Genomic DNA, 14,148 nt, shown 5'->3' on the forward strand with positions numbered 1-14,148 from the left:
GTAGTAATTATCCGGGTATTAGCTAATACCCCAAATCAAACATGGGATAAAGTTAATCCCAAACTTTATTCCAAAATTATTACCCTTATCCCAAGTACCAAACGACCCCTAAATGTGCTGAAACAAATTAATAAAAGGGCAGATCGGTGCATGAAGCATCCTACACTAATGCTGGATCCAGGGAAGGATCGCACTCTAATGGGTTTGATTTAGGCAGCATACACTCTCATGCAAACATCAATGCCTGATTCCACGACTCGAACCCGTGACTTAGGTCACTCGGAGATAACTTTACTATTGCTTCAAGGCTTCCCCTCCAACAAGTATAGAAGCAATATTAATGTGTCTACTTAACAAGCAGTCAGATAATATAATTACTTGGAGCAGGCCATGTCGAGGCTGATCTTGAATGGAAGTTCGATTTCACATGTGTTTGGGAGATCAGCAGCTTTGGTCAAATCAAGTAACAACATATTTTTTGCAGCAGCTTGCAGGCAAGTACATGCAATTTGGCGATCAACGGTGGTGCTAGCAACAGCATTTAAGTCCTTAACGCCATCGCAGCAAGTTCCCAAAAGCCCAGTATTTGTAAGGAAAGGTACGCATTCTTTGAGGTACGCGTCAACCTCAGTGCAAGTTAGGGCTTCTGCGGTGCGCGCAGCTGCCACTATGCACAAAACTACAAAACAGGCAATCTTTGCAGCCATTTTTGTTGTTTGGAGAGAAAGGGATGAAATAATAGAGATAATTGTAAGAGAGAATGCTATTACTGCTTTGGGAGTATTGAGTGTTGGATACAAAACTCTAGGGTACCTTAGGGTTTTTATAGGGGAGAGGATGAGTTTAAGTGGGAGAATCAGTTGGTTTTGGGTTATTTGTTTTTGTTTATTTATGTATTGATTTATATTTTACTACCTACGTGCATGGAACTTCCATGAACCATGCATGTTAGGGTTTTGGGGTTTGGGCAATATAAAAGTGAAACCCATGCATAGAGATATTTTCTTTTTGTTATTTGTTCAAGAATTCCTTTTGAATCAAATTTCAGTACCTACTTTTGTAGCGAAAAACCAAGTCGAGTACTACAGAAACTTCTGATTTGCACAGTTTAATCGGTATTATTAGTTAAAAAAGAGGAGCCCAGTACACAAAATACTTTGCCTTTTACGCAGGGTCTGGGGAAGAACAGCACCCAAAGGGGTGTGATTTAGATAACTTACCATAATGAAAAGGGAAAAGGCCCAAAAATAACCTTGTGGTATTCGAAATGGATCAATTATAACCCCCGTTTAAATTTAAATCCAAAAATGACCTTGCCGTTATAAAATGGGTCTAATAATGCCCTTGTGTTATTCAAAATGGATTAATAATGCCCTGGATTTTTTTTAAAAAAAATACTTTTAAAAACTGAAAAATATATATTCTGTATTCATCAAATTCCATATCTCGGGCTAGGGACCTCGGAATTTGATTTCGGGCATACGCCTAAGTCCCAAATCACGATACAGACCTACAAAATTGTCAAAACACTGATCCGGATCTGTTTGCTAAAAATGTTGACCAAAATCAACTCAATTGAGTTTTAAAGCTCTAATTCACATTTTAATTTATTTTTCACTTGAAAACTTTTCGAAATTTTTTTACGGATTGCACACTCAAGTCGAGTAATGGTAAATAGTGCTTAGATCACATAATTAATCATTAAATTTAAAGATGACATTTTGGGTCATCACAAATAAAAAGGCCCAAAAATAACCTTGTGGTATTCGAAATGGATCAATTATAACCCCCGTTTAAATTTGAATCCAAAAATGACCCTGCCGTTATAAAATGGGTCTAATAATGCCCTTGTGTTATTCAAAATGGATTAATAATGCCCTGGATTTTTTTTTTTTTAAATACTTTTAAAAACTAAAAAGTATTTGTTTTGTAAAAACTGAAAAAAAAAATGGAAATTTATTGAATTTGTTTTTTAAAAAAAATCTGGAAATTTATTGATTTTTTTTTTTAAAAAAACTGGAAATTTATTTAAAAAAAATCCGACATATAACTGTAAATAAATATTTAAAAACCGACTAAACCGACATAATCGTACCATGCCGAACCGATTTTTAGGTTTTTTTTAATAAAACCGTATATTTTTATATAAATCTATAACTGTACCGATAATTATGGTAGATTTTTTATTTTATAAAAATAAACCGAAAAAATATTGAACCGTCAAATTAAAAAAAAAAAGATTTGCAAAATATTTTTATTTTTTTAAAACTAATGCATATGTAGTCCACTGCTTTAGGAGAGTTTTTTTTCTTTTCCATTTTTTAAAATTTTTTTTTCTTCAGTTTTTACAAAATAAATACTTTAAAAAAACTGAAAAGACTTAAAAATATATATTTTGCAAATTCCTTTCTTTTTCTAGTTTTTACAGAATATATATTTTTCAGTTTTTAAAAGTATTTTTAAAAAAAATAAAAAATCCAAGGCATTATTGATCCATTTTGAATAACACAAGGGCATTATTAGACCCATTTTATAATGGCAGGGTCATTTTTGGATTCAAATTTAAACGGAGGTTATAATTGATCCATTTCGAATACCACAAGGTTATTTTTGGGCCTTTTTATTTGTGATGACCCAAAATGTCATCTTTAAATTTAATGATTAATTATGTGGTCTAAGCACTATTTACCATTACTCGACTTGAGTGTGCAGTCCGTAAAAAATTTTCGAAAAGTTTTCAAGTGAAAAATAAATTAAAATGTGAATTAGAACTTTAAAACTCAATTGAGTTGATTTTGGTCAACATTTTTAGCAAACAGACCCGGATCAGTATTTTGACAATTTTGGTAGGTCTGTATCGTGATTTGGGACTTAGGCGTATGTCCGCAATCAAATTCCGAGGTCCCTAGCCCGAGATATGGAATTTGATGAAAAATTAAAAGTTTAAGTTTAAATAGTGATCGGATGTCAAATTATGTGCAAACGATCCCGGAATAGAATTTTGATGATTCCAACAGCTCCATATGGTGATTTTGGACTTAGGAGCGTGATCGGAATTTTATTTGGAAGTCCGTAGTAGAATTAGGCTTGAAATGCCGAAAGTTAAATTTTTGGGAAGTTTGACCGAGGGGTTGACTTTTTGATATTGGGGTCGAAATCCGATTCTGAAAATTTTTATAACTCAGTTATGTCATTTATGACTTGTGTGCAAAATTTAAAGTCATTCCGAATTGATTTGATGTGCTTCGACACAAGATATAGAATTTAAAAGTTCAAAGTTCATTGATTTTGATTTGAGGTGCGATTCGTCGTTTTGATATTGTTTGATGTAGTTTGAAGGCTCGACTAAGTTCGTATGGTATTTTGGGACATGTTAGAATAATTGGTTAAGGTCCCGAGGGTCTCGGGTGGATTTCGGAAGGTAAACAGAATGGATTTCGGACAAAGAGTGCTGGAAATTTCTGTTGCAGAAATTTCTGTTGCAGAAATTCCGTGTGTGGAGCCAATTTTGGAAGCTTATATCTCGCAATTCATAAGGAATCAGAAAATGTGCGAAACATGAAAGTTGTAGTCGTATGATTATAGGTTCCAGAAAGTTAAACTATGCATTATTTGGACATTGGTACAGAAAGTTATGACGGATTGAATGAAGGCTGGTAGAGCAGTTTCGCCAGAAATTCTGATGCATGCAGCCGACTTTGGGAGCTTATATCTCGCAATGCATAAGGAATCAGAATAATTGCAAAACACGAAAGTTGTAGTCGGTGGATTCTAGTTTCCAGAAAGTTAAACCACTTATCATTTGGACATTTGTACATAAAGTTATGATCAATTGAAGTAAGACTGGTAGAGCTGTTTCTGGTAGACTTTTAGTGACGAAAAATGGACTTTTAGTGACGGATTGGCAGAAACTTAAGGACCAAAAATGCTCATTTCATTCATTTCGTTTTGGATTTTTGGAGCACGGTTCTTGAGCGATTTTTGGGCGATTTTCACGGAAAAACATTGGGGTAAGTGTTCCTTATCCTATATTGATTATATTTCATGATTCCATACTCATTTATATCATGAATCCGTGAATTTATGGAAGAAAAATCAAGTTTTTTGCAAAATCTTCCAAAAACGAAAAATTAAGATTTGGAGGTCGAGTTGTTATCAGATTTTGGTAAAATTGGTATGGGTGGACTCGTAATTGAATGGGTTGTTGGATTTTATAAGTTTTGTCGGATTCCGAGATGTGGGCCCCACGGACAAATTTTGAGCTAATTTTGGATTTTAATGAAAATGAAATATTTTCTTATGAAATTAATTACTATAATTTTTATTGACTGTATCGAATTAATTATGACTAGATACGAGTCGATCGGAGTCGGAAATTCGAGGAAAAAGCATAATACTTGGTTAAATTGGAGCAAGTCGAGGTAAGTGACTTGTCTAACCTTGTGTGGGTGAAATTTTCCCTAGGATTGGTATTGATGTGATTATTGAAATGTGTTGAAAGTCGTGTGCACGAGGTGACGAGTGTGTACACGGGTTAATTTGCGAAAGATTATATTTTTAAATTGTGTAGATCACTGTTACGCATTTATTAAATTATTTTATCTTGTTATATTCTTCATCATTGATGTGAGATATATACTTCAAATTTGTTTGATCTTTTCTTACTAATTGTTTTACCTGTTTAGTTGAAACTTGGTTTCTTTTATTCTGTGCATTATTTGAAGGTTGATTTTCTTTAAATTAAATATTATTAATATGAAGTATTTGACATTTTTAAACTTGATATTGAAGCAACGTAGTAAAGATTTTGAAATATTATTTTCCTAAATTATTTACTCCTGAATATTTTTATACTCATTGTGAGGGAGCCGTGAGCTCTTTATTGTGGAAGAATATTATTGATGAATTATTTTGGTATGAGCCGTGAGCTCTTTATTGTGGCAAACTATTATTGATGATTTATTTTGGCATGAGCCGTGAGCTCTTTATTGTGGAAAAATATTGTTGTTGAATTATTTTGGCAAGTTAAATTATTTGAGCACTTGAGGTGCAAATTATGATATATTGTGATATTGATACGCATGCGGTGGTATAAGGTCTGGGTGTTGAAACGCATGCGGTGAGATAAGGGTGGCTTGATACGCATGGCTAGTAGGGGAACTACTAGAAGTCGTGCGATGTGATAAGGGTGGCTAAAACGCGGGATGCTATCTCGGGAAAGAGTATTTTCTTTAAATAAATTGTGAAGGCTCCCGCGATGATATAAGAAAATGAGATATTGTGAATTTATTTATGATTTGGGACTACGAGGCGGTACCTCGGGAGTGCCCTTGTTGATATTGATTTATGGCCATAGTTGCTTTCGATTAATTGTTGTGATTTTCATAAAGTTGAAGAAAATTCTGTTTTGATTCCACGAGATATTATTTGTAATTATTTGATGTCAATAGATGTGACATACTATTTGATTCATTTCCAATGTCATTTTATTTTACTACATTAATAAATATTTTACCATGCCATTATTATATTCTAGTAGGGCCTCACCTGACCTCGTCACTACTCTACCGAGGTTAGGCTTGGCACTTACTGGATACCGCTGTGGTGTACTCATACTACGCTTCTGCACATCTTTTTGTGCAGATCCAGGTACATTTTACCAGCCTAGACGTTAGTGAGTTACTTGCGCACGGAGACTTCGAGGTATATCTGCCAGCGTTCGCAGACTCCGGAGTCCCCTTCTATCATTTTATGTTGCTTCCTTATATTTTATTTAGACCTTGACATATAGAGACATTGAGAATAAATTCTTAGAAGCTTGTGACTTATTTCTACCGGATTTTGAAAGTTGAAATTGTTTGAATTGTAGTTTATTTATTTTAGATATTTATTATTATTCCGCATTGATAGGCTTACCTAGTCTTAGAGATTAGGTGCCATCACAACATCCTACGGAGGGAATTTGGGGTCGTGACAAGTTGGTATCAGAGCACTAGGTTCATAGGTGTTATGAGTCACAAGCAGGTTTAGTAGAGTCTTGCGGATCGGTACGGAGACATCTGTACTTATCTTCGAGAGGCTATGGAACTGTTAGGAAATATTCACTTCTTTGACTCCTTATCGTGCGGCATTGATTTAGCTTGAAACATATATCTTATATTCCTTTGTATCCACTCGTGTATGACATTGCGCACTCGGTATCAGTTGTGCGTCGATGGTTGTAATGTCGTATATGGACTATGAGGGAGCCAGAGATGCTCAAACATTGCCTCAACGTGTAGTTCCGACTGAAGATGCAGACGTATTGAGAGATTACCTAGTGAATTATGTGGGGGTGCAACGGACGTTGGCATCTGGTTGATTTATACAAGCTGTGAAGGTTATTATTGAGGATCATTGGACGTTGTGACCTATGACTTCGTGCCGAGTGGGGGGAGTCCACTACCAATGGGTGGATTGCGGGGTCATGTATTATATCAGTTTTGGCCTGAAATGTATATATGTGGTATTGAAAGGTTTCCTAAAATTTACACATGTTTAAGACTTGAGATTTTGTAGAGGATAAGGTTGGGACTTGCGGTATGTCCGCCTCCTTAATAATCCTATACTTCAATAGCAAATAAGTTATAGAAACAACTCTAAATTTGTAGAAGGTCTACTCAGCGTGGACGTCACTATTGCGGATTTTGGAGTGCTTCGGAGTAAGTATAGTTGTTGACGAGATTATGGACTATGTGGTTCGTGCCAAGATTTGTCTGTATGGAGCTCTACTTTTGTGATCATTATGTATAAATAAGGGTAAGGGTTACCCCAAAGAAGAGTTGAAGAGTATGTTAAGAAATGGGTCAGCTCAACAATGTTAATTCAGCATAACAAAAGAAGAAATTTTCTTTGGGAGAGATAATTCACCACCGGTGTTCGTGGTAAGCCTATGAAGAGGGCAGGCCAGCCAATGCAACACCGCCCACTTGGCTTAGTTCTCAGAAACGCTTTTGAAAGAGTTTATTTCCCGGACTCTCCGTAATGCGTGGTGCATAGGGTTTGAACGGTTGCGTCATGTCACCATTGACGATGTCAGAATATACCATCAAGTTTAATAAGTTAGCCCGTCATACTCCTACTTTGCTTCCTACAGCCAGAGGGCGAGTCCACAGACTCATTAAAGGACTTAATTATAATCGTAAAATTTTGTACGACTCGGGAGCTATAAGCTGATACTTCATTTATGCTAGTTGTACAAATTGCCAAAATATTAGAACGTGTTCGGGGTAAGGAAAAAGGAAACTAAGGAGACCAAGACGTCTCGAGGTTCTGGGGATTCAGTGGATTCTACTCTGCAAGTATAAATCATTATGGTGGGGGCTCGGGCAGTCGGCCAGCCCATTCCGCACATCGGATTACTCGGGGTGCTCCAGTAAGTTCTTTTAATGCACCACCAACATGAGTTCCTACAATGGTTATTCCAGTTATCTGCACAGACTCAATATGAGCAGCCTAACCCGCAAAAGGGTTGTTATGAATACGGTGATACTAGGCACATCATGAGAAAATTATTTCAAACTTGGGAGAGGCATATTTCATCAAAGCACTCAGGATACGTGCCCTATTGTAGTTACTACACCACCCACACGACCAGTTAAGGGTGGAGGACATACGGGTAAAAGGCGTCCTAGAGGTGGAGACCCAGCCGTTGATATATTTATTTTACGGTATGGCGGAGGTCGCTACATCAGATGGTATCGTTACAGGTACGACCTCGATTTAATATAAAGGAATAATTTCCTTAAGTTGATTCGGTTCTCAATATCAAAATGAGTCTTCCTATTGTGCTCCAATTATGAGTGAGCTTTATAATTCTATAATTTACTTATGTGTTTACCCCTGTTGGGAGATTTTATGGAGATAACTATGCCTATCATTTCGTGTTGGTCACTAATAAGAGCTGTGAGGCTAAATGTGGCTTTTTGTTACTCATTTCGGTAAATTTTGATGTAAATTCCGAATAATTAATTGCAAATTATGAATTATATGCCCTACCGGTGTGGGGTTCATTATGTGTTGTGATTTGGTGTAACCGAAATTATTTAAAAGGAGAAAATAGAAATTTGCAATTGGCACGATGTGCATATTACTTGTGATTCAGAACTGAGGACGAGATCCTCACATTTTTATATAAATTGATATGTTTAAACCGGGCTACGAGCTGCGGTGGAAGTTATAAAAGGACGAGATCCTTGTGAGGAAAATTCTTGTGTTTAAGTTCTCCCTTGTGAAATTAAATTTGTACTATAGTACTAATAGGGAGTCATGCCTGTTAGGCTTATTTGAAAATTCTTATATGAAATTCTCTTTGCATAGTTGTCAAATTCGTGTGGTAATTATTAATTTTTAACCTACGAGGTAGGTGCCCGCCTAGGTGGCGTTAAATGTGACTCGTTAATTTGGGTAAATAAGTTTGAGGTCTTCATGCCTCGTGTCTCGTTATCAGTATTGTGAAAGTTTGAAATGAGATTTTCGTTAACATGAAGTTAATTGATGATTCGGTAATTGATTATGAACAACTATTAAGACCAGATTGACCCAGAAGGGTGCTTCATTCAGATGGACCGAGGAATATGAGGAAAGCTTCCAAAAGCTCAAGACAGTTTTGACTACAGCCCTAGTATTGCTATTACCTATAGGTACAGGATCTTATACTGTGTATTGTGACGCATCATGTATTGGTCTCGGCGCAGTGTTGATGCGAAACGGTAGGGTGATTGCTTACGCGTCCAGACAGTTAAAGGTGCATGAAAAGAATTATCCTGTACATGACCTGGAGTTAGCAGCTATTGTTCATGCCTTAAAAATTTGGCAGCATTATTTGTACGGTGTCCATTGTGAAATCTACACTGATCACCGGAGTCTACAATATCTGTTTAAATAGAAGGATCTTAATTTGCGGCAGCGGAGATGGTTAGAGTTGCTTAAGGATTATGATATCACCATTCTCTATCATCCGGGGAAGGCCAATGTGGTGGCCGATGCCTTGAGTCGTAAGGCGGAGAGTTTGTGTAGCTTAACATATTTACCGGTAGCAGAGAGGCCTTTAGCCATGGATGTTCAGGCCTTGGCCAACCAGTTTGTTAGATTGGATGTTTCCGAGGCGAGTCAGATTTGGCTTGTGTGGTTTTCCAGTCTTCACTTTATGATTGTATCAGGGAACGTTAGTATGATGACCCCCATCTGCTTATCCTTAAGGACACAGTTCAGCACGGCGATACCAAGGAAGTCACTATTGGAGATGAAGATGTATTACGGATGCAGGGTGGGCTATGTGTGCCTAATATAGATGGTTTTCGTGAATTGATTCTCCAGGAGGCTGATAATTCGCGGTACTCCATACATCCGGGTACTACGAAGATGTAGCGGGACTTGAGGCAATATTATTGGTGGAGGAAGATGAAGAAAGACATAGTGGAGTATGTAGCTCGGTGTCTAAATTGTCAACAAGTGAGATATGAGCATCAACGACCTAGTGGATTCCTTCAGAAGTTAGTGATTCCAGAATGGAAATGGGAGAGGATCACTATGGATTTCGTTGTTGGGCTCCCACGGACTCAGCGGAAGTTGGACGCAGTTTGGGTCATTGTGGATAGGCTGACCAAATCAGCTCATTTCATTCCTGTGATTACTACTACTCTTCAGAGCAGCTGGCTCAGGTATATATTCGCGAGATTGTCAGACTTCACGGTGTACCAGTATCTATCATCTCTAACCGGGGTACACAGTTTACCTCACGGTTTTGGAGGGCAGTACAGCGTGAGTTGGGTACCCGGGTAGAGTTGAGTACAGCATTTCACCCTCAGATGGACGGGCAGTACGAACGCACTATTCAGATACTGGAGGATATGCTTCGTGCGTGTGTGATAGATTTTGGGGGTGCTTGGGATAAATTCTTACCACTTGTGGACTTTGCTTACAATAACAGTTACCAGTCAAGCATCCTGATGGCTCCATATGAGGCCTTGTATGGTAGGCGATACCGGTCTCCAGTGGGTTGGTTCGAACCAGGCGAGGCTAGACTTTTGGGTACAGACTTGGTTCAGGATGCCTTGGAAAAGGTTAAGTTGATTCAGGATTGACTTTGTACAGCCCAATCTAGACAGAAAAGTTATGCGAATCGGAAGGTTCATGATGTTGCATTCATGGTTGGTGAGCGGGTATTGCTCCGGGTTTCGTCTATGAAGGGTGTGATAAGGTTCGGGAAGAAGGACAATTTGAGCCCTAGGTATATTGGGCCTTTTGAGATTCTTGAGAGAGTTGGAGAGGTGGCTTACAAACTTACACTACTACCTAGTCTCTTTACCGGTCATCCGGTATTCCATGTTTCTATGCTTCGAAAATATCACGGGGATCCGTCTCATGTGCTAGACTTCAGTTCGGTTCAGTTGGACAAGAATCTATCTTATGTTGAGGAACCAATGGCTATTTTGGATAGGCATGTTCGAAAGCTGAGGTCAAAGAACATTGCTTCCGGGAAGGTTCAGTGGAGGGGTCATCCGGTCGAGGAGGCGACTTGGGAGACCGAGCATGATATGCGCATATGTTATCCACACTTATTCACCAGCTTAGGTACTTTTTCTAACTCCGTTCGAGGACGAACATTTGTTTTAGAGGTGGAGAATGTGATGACCCAAAATGTCATCTTTAAATTTAATGATTAATTATATGATCTAAGCACTATTTAAGATTACTCGACTTGAGTGTGCAGTCCGTAAAAATTTTTCGAAAAGTTTTCAAGTGAAAAATGAATTAAAATGTGAATTAGAGCTTTAAAACTCAATTGAGTTGACTTTGGTCAACATTTTTAGCAAACAGACCCGGATCAGTGTTTTGACAATTTTGGTAGGTCTGTATCATGATTTGGGACTTAGGCGTATGCCCGGAATCAAATTCCGAGGTCCCTAGCCCGAGATATGGAATTTGATGAAAAATTAAAAGTTTAAGTTTAAATAGTGATCGGATGTCAAATTATGTGCAAACGATCCCGGAATAGAACTTTGATGATTCCAACAGCTCCGTATGGTGATTTTGGACTTAGGAGCATGATCGAAATTTTATTTGGAAGTCCGTAGTAGAATTAGGCTTGAAATGCCGAAAGTTAAATTTTTGGGAAGTTTGACCGAGGGGTTGACTTTTTGATATCGGGGTCGAAATCCGATTCTGAAAATTTTTATAACTCAGTTATGTCATTTATGACTTGTGTGCAAAATTTGAAGTCATTCCGAATTGATTTGATGTGTTTCGACACAAGATATAGAATTTAAAAGTTCAAAGTTCATTGATTTTGATTTGAGGTGCGATTCGTCGTTTTGATGTTGTTTGATGTAGTTTGAAGGCTCGACTAAGTTCGTATGGTATTTTGGGACATGTTAGAATAATTGGTTAAGGTCCCGAGGGTCTCGGGTGGATTTCGGAAGGTAAACGGAATGGATTTCGGACAAAGAGTGCTGGAAATTTCTGTTGCAGAAATTTCTGTTGCAGAAATTTCTGTTGCAGAAATTTCGTGTGTGGAGCCAATTTTGGAAGCTTATATCTCGCAATTCATAAGGAATCAGAAAATGTGCAAAACATGAAAGTTGTAGTCGTATGATTATAGGTTCCAGAAAGTTAAACTATGCATTATTTGGACATTTGTACAGAAGGTTATGACGGATTGAATGAAGGTTGGTAGAGCAGTTTCGCCAGAAATTCTGATACATGCAGCCGACTTTGGGAGCTTATATCTCCCAATACATAAGGAATCAGAATAATTGCAAAACACAAAAGTTGTAGTCGGTGGATTCTAGTTTTCAGAAAGTTAAACCATTTATCATTTGGACATTTGTACATAAAGTTATGATCAATTGAATTAAGACTGATAGAGCTGTTTCTGGTAGACTTTTAGTGACGAAAAATGGACTTTTAGTGACGGATTGGCAGAAACTTAAGGACCAAAAATGTTCATTTCATTCATTTCGTTTTGGATTTTTGGAGCACGGTTCTTGGGCGATTTTTGGGCGATTTTCACGAAAAAACATTGGGGTAAGTATTCCTTATCCTATATTGATTATATTTCATGATTCCATACTCATTTATATCATGAATCCGTGAATTTATGGAAGAAAAATTAAGATTTTTGCAAAATCTTCCAAAAACGAAAAATTAAGATTTGGAGGTCGAGTTGTTATCGGATTTTGGTAAAATTGGTATGGGTGGACTCGTAATTGAATGGGTTGTCGGATTTTATAAGTTTCGCCGGATTCCAAGATATGGGCCCCACAGGCAAATTTTGAGCTAATTTCGGATTTTAATGAAAATATAATATTTTCTTATGAAATTGATTACTATAATTTTTGTTGACTGTATCGAATTAATTATGACTAGATACGAGTCGATCGGAGTCGGAAATTCGAGGAAAAAGCATAATACTTGATTAAATTGGAGCAAGTCGAGGTAAGTGACTTGTCTAACCTTGTGTGGGGGAAATTTTCCCTAGGATTGGTATTGATGTGATTATTGAAATGTGTTGAAAGTCGTGTGCACGAGGTGACGAGTGTGTACACGGGTTAATTTGCGAAAGATTATATTTTTAAATTATGTAGATCACTGTTACGCATTTATTAAATTATTTTATCTTGTTATATTCTTCATCATTGATGTGAGATATATACTTCAAATTTGTTTGATCTTTTCTTACTAATTATTTTACCTGTTTAGTTGAAACTTGGTTTCTTTTATTCTGTGCATTATTTGAAGGTTGATTTTCTTTAAATTAAATATTATTAATATGAAGTATTTGATATTTTTAAACTTGATATTGAAGCAACGTAGTAAAGATTTTGAAATATTATTTTTCTAAATTATTTACTCCTGAATATTTTTATACTCATTGTGAGGGAGCCGTGAGCTCTTTATTGTGGAAGAATATTATTGATGATTTATTTTGGCATGAGCCGTGAGCTCTTTATTGTGGCAAACTATTATTGATGATTTATTTTGGCATGAGCCGTGAGCTCTTTATTGTGAAAAAATATTGTTGTTGAATTATTTTGGCAAGTTAAATTATTTGAGCACTTGAGGTGCAAATTGTGATATATTGTGATATTGATACGCATGCGGTGGTATAATGTCTGGGTGTTGAAACGCATGCGGTGAGATAAGGGTGGCTTGATACGCGTGGCTAGTAGGGGAATTACTAGAAGTCATGCGGTGTGATAAGGGTGGTTAAAACGCGGGATGCTATCTCTGGAAAGAATATTTTCTTTACATAAATTGTGAAGGCTCCCGCGATGATATAAGGAAATGAGATATTGTGAATTTATTTATGATTTGGGACTACGAGGCGGTATCTCGGGAGTGCCCTTATTGATATTGATTTATGGCCATAGTTGCTTTCGATTAATTATTGTGATTTTCATAAAGTTGAAGAAAATTCTGTTTTGATTCCACGAGATATTATTTGTAATTATTTGATGTCATTAGATGTGACATACTATTTGATTCATTTCCAATGTCATTTTATTTTACTACATTGATAAACATTTTACCATGCCATTATTATATTCCAGTAGGGCCTCACCTGACCTCGTCACTACTCTACCGAGGTTAGGCTTGGCACTTACTGGGTACCGCTGTGGTGTACTCATATTACGCTTCTGCACATCTTTTTGTGCAGATCCAGGTATATTTTACCAGCCTAGACGTCAGTGAGTTACTTGCGCACGGAGACTTCGAGGTATATCTGCCAGCGTCCGCAGACTCCGGAGTCCCCTTCTATCATTTTATGTTGCTTCCTTATATTTTATTTAGACCTTGACATATAGAGACATTGAGAATAAATTCTTAGAAACTTGTGACTTATTTCTACCGGGTTTTGGAAGTTGAAATTATTTGAATTGTAGTTTATTTATTTCAGATATTTATTATTATTCCGCATTGATAGGCTTACCTAGTTTTAGAGATTAGGTTCCATCACGACATCTTACGGAAGGAATTTGGGGTCGTGACATTATTAGTGGCTGTTTCACTGCTTGAACTTGTGACCTATAAGTTATGTATGTTGTTTAGATCATTTTTTTTTACATCAGTTAAATTAAAGATACCTTATTATTAGGAGATCAGAAA

General features: G+C 37.0%; 1 protein-coding gene across 1 annotated transcript; it reads right to left on the minus strand.

The window, feature by feature from the left end:
* Window positions 1-374: 374 nt before the first annotated feature.
* Window positions 375-707, minus strand: LOC104107143 (non-specific lipid-transfer protein 2-like). The gene has a single exon (XM_018774473.3). It carries the CDS (start codon window positions 705-707, stop codon window positions 375-377), a length of 333 nt encoding a protein of 110 aa, XP_018629989.1.
* Window positions 708-14,148: the final 13,441 nt, after the last annotated feature.

The sequence above is a fragment of the Nicotiana tomentosiformis genome, chromosome 7 (assembly GCF_000390325.3).
Source record: "Nicotiana tomentosiformis chromosome 7, ASM39032v3, whole genome shotgun sequence".
In the NCBI taxonomy this organism is placed as follows: Eukaryota; Viridiplantae; Streptophyta; class Magnoliopsida; order Solanales; family Solanaceae; genus Nicotiana; species Nicotiana tomentosiformis.